Here is a 17230-nt window from a genome sequence, read left to right as displayed (position 1 = left end):
GTTATTATTCGCTTTAGAGCAAAGTAATATTATAATACTATCTTAACTGCAATGTAAACAGGTTTGACAAAAAACATAGAAGTAAAAGTTTTCAGTTCCATTGGCTCATAACAGTGTGTGTCTGTGTGTGTCCTTTCGTCCTGCTGCAGCTGGTGAGAAGGCCATCGTGTGCGACCAGTGTGGTGCTCAGTTCCAGACAGAAGAATCTCTGGAGGCTCACCGGCAGATCCACACCGGTAACACACACGCACACACACACACACACACGCACACGCACACACAAACAAGCTTCTCGGAGGATGAGATGTTGTTGATGTTGCCGTTGGATTTGTGATGAAAGTTCTCTTGTTGTTCTCTACCGTCTTCACACAAGCGCTTGACGTGTTAATCTGGGAGAAAATATCGTTTCAAGGCTTCAGAGATTTTAATGAATGTCCAGTTGGTTCTGCAACCGACATTTAAAAAGAAGATGCTGCAAAATAAGATTAAAACAATTCAAAATAATGGCGAATAACAAGGGATCAAGAGGAGGCGCTCGATTTTTAAACTACTGAAATAAATTGTTTAATGAAAAATGAGGTGAATGAATAGAACAAACAAAGACAGAATAATTGATATTGGAATATAAAACAGAAACAGTAATATGAAATATATTTTGAATTACAAACACACAACTGATGTGCGTTTGTTAGTGTGCGTGTGTCAGCCTGCCGACTGACGGATGAATGGATGGGAAGAAGGAAGGATGGATAGACGGATGGATGGATGAGCGGATGGATGGCATAGCTGTGTATTAGCCCCACTCGTCCCAAATCAAAACAGCCGCAGCAGTTAATCAACAGGCCGGGGAAACTTGGCAGGGCCGCCTTGTTTATCGGCGTCTCGGCTGCAGGGACGGCAAAGTCGAGGACGCCGCCGCCGCTGCCAAGATGTAAATAAGAAGAATAATCCAAGCCCCCCGCCGCCTCCCTCCCCTCCCCTCACCAACCCCTCCCACCCCAGCAGATGTGCGGCGGGCGGCCCAGAACGGCTCCCCTGCTGGAGGAGCTGGATTCAGCCATTTAAAGGGCCAGATTGTTGCGTTTGGGAGAGAAATGTGTTACTTTTGCTGTTTTCTGTTTTCTTTTTCCCATCTTTGTTCAACATTTACACAAGCGGAGCCCGAGGGTGCGAGGGGGGTGTTTTGCCATCAAAGGAGACGTTGCAGTGTGAGGTCACAAAGGGCACTGATATCCGATATCTAGTTCTGGTGCTCCGTCCTTCACCTGAGGCTGAGGCGCGAGCACACGCAGACACACACACACACACATACACACGAGAGGGGGGACGATGTATGGGGGAGGGGAAAGGGGTTCCTGAAGGCCATGCCCTGAGCCAATCAGATCGCAGGGGCTAAAGGAGGGAAATGATCCGACAGCCATAACAGCGGAAAGTAGAAGGTGTTCCAGTCCGGAACCTGTGTGTGTGTGTGTGTGTGTGTATGTGTGTGTGTGTGTGTGTGTGTGTGTGTGTGTGTGTGTGAAGGTCAACAAAGGTCACAGCGGGTAGAGAGGAACAGCAGTTTTCTGTGGCAGCATCAGGAGGACGTTTCCCGGCGCCGTGTTCATTTTTGGTGCTGCAGCCAATCAGAAACCAGGCAGATGGGTTCCTGAGCTCAACATCTTCATCTTGAGGCCTTTTAATGTCAAAGAAATGTAAATCATGGAGTCAAGAGAATGGGTGCCCTTTGTGACCTCACACAAACCCATCTAGTGTTTTTCCGCAGTCAGAGGAAGAACGTTTCTCATTTACAGCAAAACGTCGAAATTGATCCTTTGAAATTTGATTCTGGGCACTCGGATCAGGAAGTTGCTGGGTGCTGGTTTTGTTGAGAACTTGCACCACAGCTTTAAAAAAAAACAAAAAAACGACCTACCTACTACAACTACCTGTGATCCAATCACAGCAGACTCAAACAAATTAATTTTCACAGCCAAATGATTTCAGGAGCAGCCTTGAACTCCTCTTTAAAGGCCTCACCATGAAGAGAGTGCGCTAATTGTCAGTGTTTGAAGCCCGTCAGAGCTGCCAGGAGGCCGAGCGGCATTTTTCCATTTTCACTCCACTGATGCCGTTGTTTTGTTTTTTTTCTGAATGTCAGCTGTGACCCGAGGAGCCGCCGCTCTGAGGGAGATCTGCTGACTTATACCTGCTCAGACAAACACACAGTGTGTGTACCTCAGTGTGTGTCTGTGTGTGTGTACTGTGGCCCGGGAAATCACACAGAGCGTGTGGTGGGATCGTGGAGGTCGGAGCCAGATTTTGCTGCTTTCTGGGCTAATTGCGGCGCCCGCGGCCTCCACGGATCAGCTGCAGTGTGACTCCACCGCGCAGCAGCAGCAGCAGCAGCAGCAGCAGCAGCAGCAGCAGCAGCAGATCCAGGCCCTCCAGCTTGAACTGCTGCCGCTGCTGCTGCCACTGCTGAGATTGTCCATCCTGGAAAAAAAAAAACCCACACGGGCCATTTTGCCGCTCCGAGTGGCAACCATCCCTAATGGAGCGTCTCTGCTTCTCAAGCAGAGAGCAAACAAAAAAAATAAATAAAAAGGATTTGCAGCGCCGCAGCAACGCTCGATAACGTCCAGGAATGTGACGTGATGCGACGCGATTGTGCGGCGGTGAAATCTGCTCGGACATTTCTCCGGCCTGGGCAAAGTCTCGCCGTCGCTCCGGCCTCCGAGCGATTTGCAAGCAAAGAACAGTCAGTCAGTCAGTCAGTGTGTGCGTGTGTGTGCGTGCGTGCGTGCGTGTGTGCGTGCGTGTGTGTGTGTGTGTGTGTGTGTGTGCGTACGCGCAACTAAGCTAGGGGAGAGAAGCCCGAGAGACGCACACGTGTCCTTGCAAAGCGAGATTCCCATTTGTTTTGTCATGTGGCGTTCAGGTGATTGTCAGGAAGTGTGTGCGTGTGCGTGCATGCGTGTGTGTGTGTGCCCGTGTGCCCGTGTGTGTGTGTGTGTGCGTGCAAGCGGCCCCCAAACGCCGGCCAAACGATGGTGACGAGACGCCAGGAGACTCCTCTGCAGTTTTGTGCCTGCAGATGCGTGTTGTGTTCCTGAGCCCTCGTCAGCGCGGCGGCTCAGCCAAACTGCGGAAGCGTTCCCGAGCAGGCAGACGCAGCGTTTTATGAGATCTTAACGTGCGCCCGCCGAATGCCATGCTGCGCCCGTCATCTGGACAAAATGCCAGAAGACGTCAGTCTGCGTGTCATCACTTTTATAATCTCACTCGGCCTCCTGTACCTTTTTTTTTTATATTATTATTTTCCAGCTCGAGATGCGTATTTGTCCGCCGCCGCCTCTCCTCCCGTTAAAGGAGGAATTTCCGTCCTACCGTGGAAGCGTCTTAAAAAGCTTAAAAAAGCGAAGCCGCTCCCTCTTCGTCAGCTTTGCCGGAAAACTGCAGCTTTCCTCCTTTTCTTTCTCTTTTATTTCAATTCCATCCTCTTTATTTTTATTCGCTCCATCTTTAAAGTCCTGCCAGCCGTCTTCATCGCTTCTTTTTATTACATTGTTTCGGTCCCTCGCCATAATTTATAGATCCTGTGTTTTATTGCTTAAAGAGACAAGAAGAAAACAAAGAAAGATGGGGGGGGGGGGGAGAGAAGCCACATGGCATTCTGCTCCCTTTAACTAAAGTCTTGGTGAGAACTGGCAAAAGATCACATGATGCTTAGAGGAGGAGAAAATGAGCCACTGGTGTTAAAAAAAAAAAGAAAAAAAAAGAAAGAAACAGAGCAGTAAATCAGAAAGAGTTTTTCAGGGTTTTTTTTTTCCATCCTGCTGATTTGAGAAGGCAGATTTTCCTGTATTTGTGCGTTTTTTTGTTGCGTGCACGTCAACAAGTGCGCACTGTTGTGGTGCGCACGGCCAAACTGAGGCCGCATTCAGCATGCGCCACGGGTCCCCGCTGACCATGTGACCTGTGCAGAAAGGAAGAATTTGTTGGTGTCCCTGCTTACACAAGAATCCTCTCCCTTTTTTTGCACACACACACACACACACACACACACACACACACACACACGCACGCACACACACACACACACACACACACAAAGGCAACGCCGGCGAAAATCCACGTATAAAAGGAGTGAGAGGCTCCTTCTCTTTTTACTCTCCCTCTTTATCTCCCTCCGTCCTCCTTTTCTCTTTTTTTAAAGTCTTGTAATACAGGAAAATATGCAAACCGTGGAGTGGCAACAGTGGGTTTCAGCCAGTGGGAACACAGCGTGATTCCAGCAGGCCTCTGCCGCAGAGTAAACACTTTCTTTTCTCAAGCCAGAAATAGTTTGGCTGGAGCCGGAGTGCGGAGGGGAGGGGGGGAAGAAGGGGGGGGGGGGGGGCAGAGAGGAGAGAGGAGGCCGAACCTCCGAATCCCTGTTTTTATCCAAACTGTGAAGACGGGTGATGAATCGCAAAAGATTATGTAAAAAGGCAAAAGAAAAAAAAAGTTTCTGTTTTCGGCAAAAAGAGCAAATTTAGAGCGAGAGAAATTAAAGAAAAAAGAAAAGAGACATCTGCAGAAAAAGTCGAGGCGTGTGGATCAACGTGGCTGCTAGAAACAGCATTTGTAACAGCGAGGAAACCAAAGTATTCTTCGGCCACATCTGGTATTGTACAACGCTTTTATACAGCAAATAAACATCAAGTTGCCAGCGCGTTGTGTGGCGTTGTAACGTAGAGCTGGACTTTATCTCCGAGTCGGTGGAAAAGTTTCTCCGTTCCTGATGTCGACCCCTGATCCTGCTCGTGATGCGACCGCTGACAGTTTATTCCGCTCCTTGTTTGTAGCCCCTCCCTTTTTCATTTCATTAGTCACGTTACGCTGTGTTGTCTACACTGCCATCTGCTGACAAATCCCACGTCATTTGCCTTATTTAATTACCGTCACTATTTTTTCTTAACAGTTCAATTTTGACCCAACCTTCACAGTGCGCCAGTCCCAAATTGTAGAACTGTGGAATCAAAGGTGGTTTACGGTCAAATTTTATTCCCTTTTGCTCAATCTTCTACCATTTCACTCCAACAAACCTTCTTTTATCTGCTGGGAGTTGGTGTGTATTTGCAGAATATCGGTATGTGCATAGTTCACACATGCGCTGCAACACGGCAGACTAAACACACACACACACACACTCGCACACGCTCGCTCACTAACACACTGACTCACTCACTCATCTCACACGGGCAACCCAACAGCGGTAGATAATTGAAGACTGCGAGGATACAATGCACGAAGGATCAGCAACAAACCCAGAAGAAAAGACAATAAAGCTGAGATAAGTGGATCAATCAGTAACTTCTCTGCCCCAATAATTCACCTGGACGACCTCCTGACCAGTCGCACACAGCGGGCACACACACACACACACACGGCCGCGCACGCGCGCACGCACACACACACTCGCCGGTGTCACTCAGGCAAATTGGGCCAGTGGCGGCGCCACACGGGGGTCACGTCAAAAGTGCCGATTGCCTCAATCACATTAGTCGGGCGCTGGCATCTGTTTAGCATTTAGTTAATTGTGATGTTATTAAGTTGTCAGTGAGCATTAGGCCGCCGATAAGCAAAGCAAATATTCCTGCAGCCCGGGCGGCAGGCGTCGTACACGTGTTGCTCGCACACACGCACACACACACACACACACACACACACACACACAACCTCCCCCCAGCATGTCTGAGTGCGACGCTGTGTGACCTACAGCTCGCCGCTCGACTGTTTAAAGGTAATGTACGCAGCCCGTTGACGAGGCGTAATTCCTCGCCGGCCCGCCAAAGGCCAGATGTGCATTAGCATTAGCACTCTTAATCGCAGAGGGGGAAAAAAAACGCCTGCAGCTTCCTGTTCGGTGTCGTCTGGATGAGTCAAAGTGGTGATTACGGCAAACTGGCTCGTCGCTCCGCCGTCTCGCCTCGCTGTGACGCACAATTAGACTGTCTGTCTGTCTGTCTGTCTGTCTGTCTGTCCCACTGTTTATCCCTCCCTCTGTCTCTCTGCCCCACTGTCCGTATGTCTGTCTGTCTCACTGTCCGTCTCAATGTCTGTCCATCCTACTGTCTGTCTGCCCTACTGTCTGTCTGTTGGTCTGTCCCACTGTCTGTCTGTCTGTCTGTCCCACTGTCTGTCGGCCTGCTTTAACCTTGCCAGTCCTGCCGCCCACTGTGTTGACATGGACTTTAGTCAGAGTCCCTTTTTCCCATTTTTTTTGTTGGTCAGATTTGGGAGAATCCTGAATGTTCATCCTGAATATCAATCCTGAATATATACCTAAAATCGCAAATGCTTGACGATGAAGTTGAGGAGGCTGGAAGATCCTTCCAGTCGCCTCGACTTGAATCTTCAAAGACTGCGACTGGACGTCGACCTGGAAAACTCGAGAGCTTTTACAGACATTAAAAAAAAAAAAAGTTGTCAGTGGAATGCGTAAGTGACTCAAACTCTTGCACTTGGTCATTTCATGCGATCGGCAAAAAACACACGAAGTAACCAAGTGCAAACAGTCCAAATCCGTTTTGGCATCCGAATACCAAAACCACCTCACGAAATCGCATTCGTCACGGACGTGTGAACAGAATGCGATCTCAGTCCACATTAAGGACCGCCTACTCCACTCACCTCTCCCGTGGACGTACTTGGTCGGCGTCCCACCTCCCGGCGTCGTCATTATAAAGTTACAAACAAGAAGCCAAAACAAATCATTTTTGTTGGACTCTTTTATTAGCATGCTAATAAATTTCATTCCGCACTAGCGTATTTTGTCAGCGGAGCAGCGGTCGCAGTTTCCCCACATATGTGATTAAATGTGCGACGTTGCATCCGAATATTTGCCAGCCACCGTTGATCCGAAAATAAAGTGGTCACCACTCTGTCCCACCAGTCGCTACTCCTCGTTCGGATCCATACGAGCTGCAGTAGAATTAAAACGAGTGACTTGATATAGTCCGCAAACAGGAAGTTGATTCTTATTCGTTTTCAGGTGAAACTAGCCGTAGTTTTGTGCTTTACTGCCCCTAGTGGTTAAAAATGCACTAATGCGATCACAAGTGGCACGCTCGAGACGCATGTTAATGCTATGTGCGAACAGATGCTTCAAGATGCCTACTTTGTGATACGATCCCCCAAAACAGTTGCAAGTGACCAAGTGCAAACAGGGCCTATCTGCAGTTGCTTTACATCGCACTCGACCCCCAGCACTCCCCCACCAACCGCCCTTCAACACGACGTGAAAATTCTGTGATCTGCTGATGAAGTCACCCTGCAGCTCAGGACAACAACTTTGACGAGCGTGCTCTCTGTCTGCACTCCTCGTGCGCTTCCTCTGCTGGGTATAAACAGGTCGGTGACCGCCAGCGAGGACTGTGGTGGTGGGGTGGGGGCGGTGTGTGTGTGTGTGTGGGGGGGTGATTAGGGTGAGGAGGTCGGTGGGATGGCTGGAATCTGTTTAAACATCGCCGCCCAGCCACTCTTGCAACCTTCTCCGCTAACACGGATCAACAGGCTGTTGCTGCACGATGAGCATTTAGAACCAAGTCCCCCCTCGCCCCCCCCCCTCCCCCGCCTCCCTCACCTCGTCTTCACTCTCTCACCTGGCTTGAGTGCGAGTGGCCGCAGACGCTGTCGGCAGGCTAAATTAAATCAAGCGGCCGCTGGCTCCACTACAGTCGCACGACTCCCCGACACTCCCCCCCCCCCCCCCCCTCCCTCCGTCTCTCTCTCTCTCCCGCTGCTCCCCTGCTGCTTTTTCAGCAAACAATTTTTTTTTTCTCTCTCTCTCTCTCTCTCTCTCTCTCTCTCTCTCTCTCTCCCTTCGCTCGCTCGCCCCCTCCCGCCTCCTCCTGCAACAAGATAAGATCTAAATGAGTTTTTCCAGGCGGCGGGAAGATCTGGCGTCGGGGCCTTGATGGATACGCAGCGCGGCTGCAGGGGCGAGCAAGCGACAACACACGGCGGTAGACCTCACCCCAGACCGCCCCCCCCAGCCCCCACCTCCACCCGCTGCCTGCCGCCGGGCTGTACGTGCTGCCCGTTGTGAGCAGAGGAGGTCGTGCGTAAATCAGATAAAATGTCTGAATGGGAGTTGGCACCCCCCCACCCACCCCACCAGCACCACCATTACCATCACCATTACCATCACCACCACCACCACCACCACCACCGGCTCCGCCCATTGAGAAACAGCCAACTGGGCCCCTGCACTCTGGTTGTGGCTTAGTGTCATGGTGGGCACGGCCCGCTTTGAGGCTTCGCCGCGGGAACCCGTGGGGACAACAGCGTGTCTGCGGGGGTCGAAGGGGGTGAGGGGGGGGTGGCTACTTATAGGTGGGTGGGATCCAGTAGCAAAATTGGGACGTCCGCACTCACTGCGGTGGTGGGAGAAAAGCCCACGATGATGGACCATTGTAAACCTCTGTCTGTTGGTCTGGTGGGGGCGGGGGGGCAGTCTCACATCCAGAGAGAGACCAATAACACGATGTGCCTCCGGGTCTGGGTCTGGGGTGGGGGGTGGGGGTGTTAGTGGGGTACAGATTACGGACTCCCAGAGGGCTCGGCGATTCACGGCCCATAAAATGGGAGTCAGCAGGACGCGCTGCAAATCTGTCCGGCCGACATCCAGCAATACCGACTCCCAGTAACACCCCCCTCCCCCCAACCCCCACCGCAGGAGGACACACCCACACAATGCCAGCCGGGTCGGGACGCCTCTGCTCCCCTGCCACGCCGCTCCTCTCATGTCTGCACGCCGGCCGCTGCCGGCTTTTTGTTCAAGGGGGCCACTGGGACAGGAAATCACATTTTTGAGGTGGAAACGGAGTAAAGCGGTGAAGGCCGGCGGTGTGGCTCAACCTTGGCGAGGCCGACGGGGGGGAAATAAGGGGGGATTCGCCCTGAGAGAGAGAGAGAGAGCGAGTAGGAGAGAGAGCAGGCGGCAGAAAGAGACGTGGAGCGCTGACACCGCCAAGCTCTCGGCCTCGACAATAGCCAGGCGTCCCTTTTGTCCGCCGCCGCTGAGAGTAAATCTGCCTCCTGTAATGAGATCGGAGGTGTTTGTCAGCCGTCTTAGGACGCCGCCACCGCCGTCGCCGTGTAGAAACCAGCAAAAGGCGCAGGGGCACTTTTAATTTACAGTGCAAATGCCTTTCGATTAGCACGGGGAGAGATCAGAGGTGGGAGGTGTGTGTGTCGGGGGTTTTAGGGTGGTGGTGGGTGGGGGGGGGGGGGGCCACACAGCAGTCTTTCAATCCGTCTCCTTTTTTTGTGCGTGGTGGTTGTTGTTGTTATTGGAGAGCGGGAAGAGGCTGGAGCGGCTCGCCTCTGTTCCTTAATTGTGAAGCAAGAAGATTAGTACGAGTGCTTCCAACCTTTCACCCCAAACAAAGGAGCCATCAGATCCAGTTGCCTAGTGACACAAGGGGAGGTGGGCGAGGGGGGGGGTGGTCCACACCAACAGAATTACCCGTCGGCCAAAACGCTTTTTTTTTCTTTAACCCCTCCCCCTCCTCCACTCCTCCCCCAACGCAAACCCGTCTGTGGCCCCACCCGCCTTGATGGCGCCGCTAATGGACGTGGCCGTTCGCTCGTCGCCCGCCGAGTCCATCTCTCAGACTCGTATAAAAGTTAATGTTCCCGCGACAATGACATCCGGAGGAGCGTCTCGGCCGTTGGACAAATGCGGCGCTGCTCGCTGCCGGCGGCGGCGGAGGGCATGATGTCCTTTTTTTTGCGCCGCGTGTGGCTCAATCAAAGGGCACTTAGCGGTGTCATATTGATTACGGGAGCTTAACCTCCGTCCGTCTCCCCCGATTGGTGGGTTTTGGCGGCCCGCTCCCCTGGAAACGCTCCAGCGAACAGGAACGGCCTAAAGAGGAGCCGCGGCGGTTCCTCCGGTCGTTAGCCGTCACTTTCACCATCAGAGAGAGAGAGAGAGAGAGAGAGAGAGAGAATGAATGGGGGTGGGGGGAGGGAGGGAGGGACGACTGAGTCTGGTGTGTTTTCCGCCAGACGAGGCAGAGAAATAATTATGAAGACAAAACAAAAGCGAGACGTCCTGGACTCCAATAATGAAAGCAACATTTTCAGCCCTAATGAATTCACGAAGCATCGCGGCTCCAGTCTGGGGCGGCTTCCCTTCGCCACACCTGAGCGCCAGTTAGTGCTGGCGGCTCCACTCCAGCAAGGACGAGGCCGCCGCCGCTGCCGCCCGGTGAGCCTGGAATCTCGCCGCGACCTTGTTTTCAAATCAGTGTCAAGAGAGTCTTTTAGCATGAGTCGTTTCCGCCGAGCATTGGGCGTGAATCAACTGATTCTGTCGAGTGTTGAGTGGCGGTTACACACAGTGGCGACGGAAACAAGTCGTCGTCCTGGCAATGTTGAAGCCTATCGAGTTGATGCTCAGGGCTATGGAACGTATTCATGGGTTTTTCAGTGGTTGAGTTAAGATATATTTGGTCTCCTCATTGGTTGGCACTTACATGTTGTTGTTGCAACCAGCCGTGTTTTGGCAAATGAGTTTCCATCTTTCAACTTGTGCATTTTTTAAAGTAAGTCTGATTTGGTTTTTGTTTTTTTTTTTGAGTGGAAAATTTGATCATTGAATCTAATATTCTGCAGGTATGTAAAATCTGAGTTTAATAACGGGAACGTGCATTTACTTTCATGGTACGTAAGTTACAGCTACGGTGACTTGTCAGTTGTAGCAGAGGTCAACTTCCGTCAAGCGTGATTGGTCGAGAGCAATGGCAGCAGAGAGAAAAAAGAAGAAGAAGAAGAAAAGAGAAGCTTGAGAGCTTTGATTGATGTTCCTCATTCCTGTGACGTGTAGGCATAACTGGTTAGCATGTTGGTGTAATGTTGGCAGGTACTTTGAAGGAACATTACACTTATTTCACATACTATATTTAGGGAGCAAAAACGACCCATAAGAGGGGACGTTACAGAAGAATCCAGTAGTGTTTTCCTTAAAAATATTTTATTGTAGTTTCACCGTCATCCTTTTCCCGGCGCTCCAGTGGAGACGACTGTCAGCCAATGACGAGGCGGCGCTGGCTGGCGGATCAGAGGCTAACGGAGCGCTGAGGCGGCTCGTCTCGGGGGGCCGGCCCCTCTGTCCGACAATACTCCCAAAAGAAACTCAAGTGGGAGCCATTACACCCCGGCGAGGGCAGACTCTTATCAGTTAATAGCAGGTTTTTTCCCCCCTGAGAGCGGATAGTTTTGATGGATGGCACCAGGTCCGGCCTTTCCTGCACGCGGCCACAAACAAAAGCAACACGGGCGCGGCGGCAGATAAGCTGCTTCCGAGCCCAAAACACAGGAGCCGAGTCGCTGGTGTCAGGCGGACAGTCGGCGTCCCTGAACTCTGTCTTTCTCTCTTCCGTTCTCACTTTGTCTCTCAACGCTCGTGAAAACCGAGTCTGGGCTGCGTTTGCTCAGGTGTGGATCAGCGCTTCGCCTGATTGGCCGACGTCCCCCGCCGCAACACCGTTATTTGATGTTCCCTCGTAAGTCGACGGCGGCAGAGGGCTTCGATCTGCCGCAGCCAGTCGGCCGCCTTCGCAAACCTTCCCCCGCTGATCGGAAACATTTCAACATGCACATTTTTTTTTAAATTGCGGGATTTGGAAGTTGTGACATCAAAGGCCCAGGAGAGTGTTGCATGATGGGATAGCGCCGCCCCTGTGGCTCAGGTCATTCGTAAATATTGTCTCTTCAGCGGTGGGCCGTGGCCGTCGGGTTCAGCGAGGTTCTAATCGGGTAGACGAGCCTTTGTTTGCCGACCTGTCATCTCAGGTCAATGATTGTCCAGGGATGAAACAGGGAAAATGAACTCACCCCTCTTTTGGTTTGTTGCGTCAAACGAGTGGCGTCGCCAGTGAGGGAATCTGAGGGTGAGCAGTGTGAGGCGCTATAGCATGTCTGGCTGTGGACTCACTTCACTGCGGTCGAAAAGTTCTCTTTTAAAATAATTGAAAAAATGTTTTATGATACCTTCTCTTTCTGTTTGTTCTGCTCACTTCTCCTATTTCACAGGGAAATCCTTTAGTATTGTGCACAACTGCAACACAAAATCTTCCAAAGGTTCCAACTGCAAGGAATTCCTGGATGTGATTTGCTGCGTTACATTTAATTGAATTAACGTTTGACCAAGATTAGCCCTTTCACGCCATTATGATGAAACGCAAGTCTTTAAGGAAGGAAAGAAAAGATCCTCATACGGATAAAACAGACAAATTCTGTCGGTGCTTGAAAGTTTTTCAACCGAAAAGACAGGAATTGTCTTTTTTCTCTTCTTCACGCGAGCACAAAGAAAATGACGGCAGTGTCTTTGTGTGTACTTTCACATTTTCTACATTTCTGACATTCCTCAATATCAGGAGGAGACGGTTCCAATTCATTGGTTCCTTCTTTAGAAAAAGATCAAATCCATTTAAATTGGCGCGCTAGAGTGTCTTCAGCTGGAATCTGCTTTGAGGAGAAGTGGGAGCTTGAAGGCCCGGATCAGAGGGGTTTTAAAGGGGGGTGGGGTCGAGGTGGGATGGGGGGGGGGGGTTCTGCTATTGTTTGGTGAGGACGGAGAACCTCTTCACAGCCGACCAGCGGAGGGTTCCCATCACGCGGCTCCTGACAGATAGAATACATACACTGATGGAACTTCGGCCATTGAACTTTTATGACGGCTTCATTGCTGCTTCCTGGGCAGAAACCCTCCCAGAAGCCCTGCGGTGGAATGTCGCGAGGGCTGGTCCGGTGGTCCACAGCGCGGTGTCCCCTTACAGTCCGGCTGACCAGAGGGTCCTCGGAGGTGATTGATAGGTCGGCGCCTCTCGGCAGCTTTAGAGGTCACAGGTCGCCTCCTCTGCAAACCTGCTTCCCTTTTGTACAGTGGGACAAGACGGGCAGGAGAGCCGCAGCAGCAGCCCATCCTGACCCCCCCCCCCCACCACCACCACCACCACCACACCACACCCCCTCCCTCCGCTCTTCACCCTGGGAAAATGGGGGAGGCGACAATTAAAACGTTTTTCTCTCTTTCGCCTCAGTTCTCGCTGTCTTCTGAAGTTGCTCTTTAAGGGGGGGGCGGGGTCTCCGATTCTTTAGGTTTTAAATGCAGAGAGGAGGCGCTCGGGGCCAAGCTGCTGCTCTCTATATAAAAAGGGAGAGGGGTTAGTTGGCGGCGGGGGGGGGGGGGGGTGTTGTTAAGGTTTCCCTCCGAATAAAACTAATGATAATGGGCCATGCAAGCTGTTGTAGAAACAGCCCTTAATGGATTACTTAAGCGAGCAATTAGCCGCGCGCTAGCGGCCTGATATCAGCGTGTGAATGGACTCAGATATGTGTCGGCGGCGCAGCGACGTGGCGATCGCTCCTCCTAATAGGCTGACGTACAGCCGGGTTACAGGAAGTCCGACCGCCGCCGGGGAAGAAGTTAAAGTTTAATTGCGCTATCTTCTTTTTTTTTTTTTTTCTTTTTTTTTCGCCTTTTTCGGCTTTATTACATGTTTGCCCAGTGAGCGACGAGCCGGGGGCGGGGCCTGACGAGCGCTCGCCGCGCCGCTCTAATCCTTTGATACGTCGTCTGTCCGAAGGGTTTGCTCAGGGATAACGTTGCAATTCAGAGTATGTGGCCGGTCCTTGGCCCTCGGGGGGGCGGGGGGGTTGAGGCGAGGGGGGGGTCTAGTCCTTTGTGGTCACAGGACCAGGATTACACTTTAACCCCCACCCCGCCACTAACCCCGCCCCTCCTAAAAGCGGCCGGGGTCGAGGCCTGGGGGTCAGGTGAAAGGCCAGGAATCTTAAACAGGGTGGAGGAGGAGGTGGGGGGGGGGGGGGGAGAAAGTCCGTCTTTTCAAACATCACACGCTTTTTTTTTTTTTTTTTTTTTTTTTTTTTTTTCTTGTCTTGAAGGGTAGTCGGATGGGTGGGGGTGCTGGCTGGTTTTCATTTTCTACAGCATCCAATCAGAGCGCAGGGGTCCCATCCTCAAAACAAGGAACTATGTGAAGCTCCGCACTGACAATTACATTTTCCAAAAATGCAGTTGAAACGAGTTGGATTGACTATTTAACTGGTCGCCCCCCCCACTGCTGCTGCTGCTTCTACCATTTCTGGGGAGAATCTTATTGTGGCCATTTTTGACAATTTAAATTTGCCTAAATGAAATCATTGCAAACCTGAGTGTTTTTACGGATTTCAGACGTTTCGAAGAAGAGAATTTAAATGTTCAAGCAAGAAATGTCTCTTTTTTTTCATCCTTCGGCTCGTTAAATGAACAAGGAAAGGACAGCGTTCTACTTCTTGTCCTCCTTCTCTTCCTTCTCTTCCTCCTGCTGTGTCATCAGAGAGGGAAACACTGCCAGGGCTTCATATGAGACTCTTCTCCTCATGTCGTCTGTCATATGATTGGCGTGCGGCGCGGGTTGGCAAATAGTGAGACTGTTCAGTCACTTCAGTGTGTGTGTTTGTGTGTGTGTGTGTGTGTGTGTGTGTGTGTGTGTGTGTGTGTGTGTGTGTGTGTGTGTGTGTGTGTGTGTGTGTGTCTGAGGCCTGAAATAAGAGCGCAGACCGGAGCGGCTGGGCTGGAGGTCAGAGAGTCGGCCGAGTCTCCTTCCCACGCGGCGACATCACTTCCTGTCTCGTGTCTGTGGGGAGAGATGTAGACGCGGAGGTGTGGAGGAAGAGCTAAAGATAGAGGCGGCGGTTCACGCGCAGGACTTTCAAAGTGGGGGCCCGAACCGGCTCCACCCACCAGCCGAAGGTCCTTGAAGGGAAGAGCCGATCGATACGGTTCCAAATTAGTCACAGTTCAGCCACAAACCGGCCGCTGCCGCCGCCTTTCACAGGTGCAGGAGGAGAAGAAATTCTCTCCGGCTGAAGCACAAAATCACATCAAATGTGACTCTGTTTTTTTTCTTTCTTTTTCCAGGTCGCCACAGACACTAGTAAAAGTCTCTCTGCTTCGGCAACTGACAACTTTTATTTTCTAATCCCTGAAAATTCCAATCAGGAAAAAAAATAAATTGTGCTCTGCCATTTAAAAAGCTTCGGGTCAGCCTGAGGCAGGAGGCCACGACAATCGATGGAGACGGTGTTTTTAAAACGTTTTGAGAAAAACAGCCCTGGAATGACCTCCGCCGGCTGTGTGCCACCTTGGCTTTGGAAAGCTCGCTGAGAAAGATGGCTCTGTCCAAGATTGTTTTCTACAGACGGAGACAAAATCTTGAACCTTTGCTTTGTAGAATACAGATAATTTATCTTATTTTACTTGCGGGGTCTGTAAAGGCCAGTTTGTGAGTACGATCAGAGTGTTTTCATGAAAGGCCGCTGGCTTTTTTTTCTACTGCTAACCACCGACAGAGCAACACTGTCGCTGTCTCTTCGGTGCAGCCAATTAACACTCGCTGCTGCCGCTGCTGCTGCTGTTGACCCACTTCTATTGAGCCTTTTTTTTTTTTTTTTACAAGTCGCAAATTTATCACCAGCATAAATCAACTCGAACCCCTGAAAATCCCACACCGAGGGCACCGGGTAGCCGTCTCCCTCGTAGGGAAATTAGCTGATTTAATAATTGCGCCACTCAAACAGCCGGCTGCCACCCAGTTTTTCCACACTGACTGCATAACTTGACACTCGGCGGCGAAGGTGCGCTTGCCCTCGATCACCCCGGAGTTGCCTAACGACCGCTGTGACCCTTTCAGCCACTTTCTAATCTGTGTTTCTCAGCCATTAACCGCCCGGCGCTCAGACACCCGGGCCGGCAGCGCTCGCTGTTCACCGTAAGAGGCTTTTTTTTTCCCCCGCCGGAGTCAAACTCCTGTGAACTGGAAGGTCATGTGAGGACTTGTGCCTCGTCTCAGTGGCTCTCCACTGGGGGAAGAAAATAAAGCACACACTTACACACACACACACACACACACACACACACACACAGCTGTGTCTGTGTGCAGAGACAGCAGAGCACCCCCTGCTGGCCAGACGAGGCAGCAGCAGGCTTGGCCGCTCGCTCGCTTCTGTCTCTCTTTCTGATTCACAGGTGATGTTTTTGCAGTCGTTTTGATGATTCGCCGCCGCCGCTGTGTAATCATGGGCCGCTGATCTCTGCCACCGTCCTGCTGGAGCAATTTCTGCTGCGGGATGGCGTCTTATCTGCATTTTCTTTTCTCTTTTTTTTTTTTTTGGCCAATCTGGGACAGCAGGCGTCTCGCGTCTCTCCAGAGATGAAGGCTTAAAATGACGCTATGTATGTCCTTCTTCTTCTTCCCCTCTCTCCCTCTCTCTCTCTCTCTCTCTCTCTCTCTCTCTCTCTCTCTCTCACCATTTTTTCTTGTAAGCCATAATGATTTCGTACTTGTCGTCTGACTCCCGTTGTGATCATCACCAGTGGAGGGGAAAAGAAGAGCTCGTCTGTCTTATAAATCCACTTTGTTCCTTTGGGAAACATAATCTCTTGATTTTTGCTTTAAAAAAAATGATGTCAGGATGTCTCTTTTTAATTCCCACTGAGGCGTCAGAACCACAGGTGGGCACAAACAGGTGGATTTTGTTGTTGTTGTTGTCGTTGTTGTTGAACATTCCTGGCACCCATCGCGCTTCTTTCCTCTCATCTCTTTCTGCGCGAGGCTCTGTTGGAAAGCAGCGCCGACTTCCTCGGCCGCCTTTGATTTCTCCCTCCTCCGCCTCCGCTTCTCATCTGCCCAGGCGCGCTTGCACGTCTCCGGGCCGCTCGCTTGGTTTTGTGATCAGCGGATCCAACCACCGGCACCGGCACCAGCAGCCGGTCTCACCCCACCCCGCTGGTTGGAACCAGTTGACGGGGATGGGAATTAAATCAAAGCGGCCAATCCGGCGCTGTGTTGCTGAGGAGGGGATGAAGCTTGAAACGCATCTCGCGTCCGCAGCTCAGATTGGGGAAACTTTGCAGGTCTGACGCTGCTCCCGGACCTCAGTCTGTCCTTGATGTTTCATCAGAACAGGAGCATACAATAAGAAATGTTTGTTTGTTTTAATCACCGCTGATCAAGTGGGACGTCAGGGAACAGGGATTAGAATCAACGTCGCTCGCAATACGCTCTCTGGCCAGTAGAGGCTGCTAAACCTGACGCACTGGGCCTTTAAATTTAATTGAGTTTTTATCTGAAATATTTTATCAGACCTTTGGAAAGAACTTTAGGAACTTTAAAATTCTGAACAATCA

The 17230-nt window shown here is 51.2% G+C and overlaps 1 protein-coding gene across 4 annotated transcripts in view; it reads left to right on the top strand.

Moving 5' to 3' along the window:
* The window catches only part of zbtb16a (zinc finger and BTB domain containing 16a), a 116671-nt gene that overhangs the window by 71123 nt on the left and 28318 nt on the right, over window positions 1–17230 (top strand). For all 4 annotated transcript variants that reach the window (XM_076032137.1, XM_076032136.1, XM_076032138.1 and 1 more), the window contains exon 4: window positions 150–236. In XM_076032137.1, coding sequence (XP_075888252.1) covers window positions 150–236 — 87 coding nt within the window. The remainder of the gene's footprint in view (window positions 1–149; window positions 237–17230) is intronic.

Source organism: Nelusetta ayraudi, unplaced genomic scaffold (genome assembly GCF_046127955.1).
Source record: "Nelusetta ayraudi isolate G7.1 ecotype Tasmania unplaced genomic scaffold, CSIRO-AGI_Nayr_v1 ptg000033l, whole genome shotgun sequence".
Taxonomy (NCBI): domain Eukaryota; kingdom Metazoa; phylum Chordata; class Actinopteri; order Tetraodontiformes; family Monacanthidae; genus Nelusetta; species Nelusetta ayraudi.
Note: the sequence above shows the minus strand (reverse complement) of the source record. Positions and strands in the feature narration are given on the sequence as shown.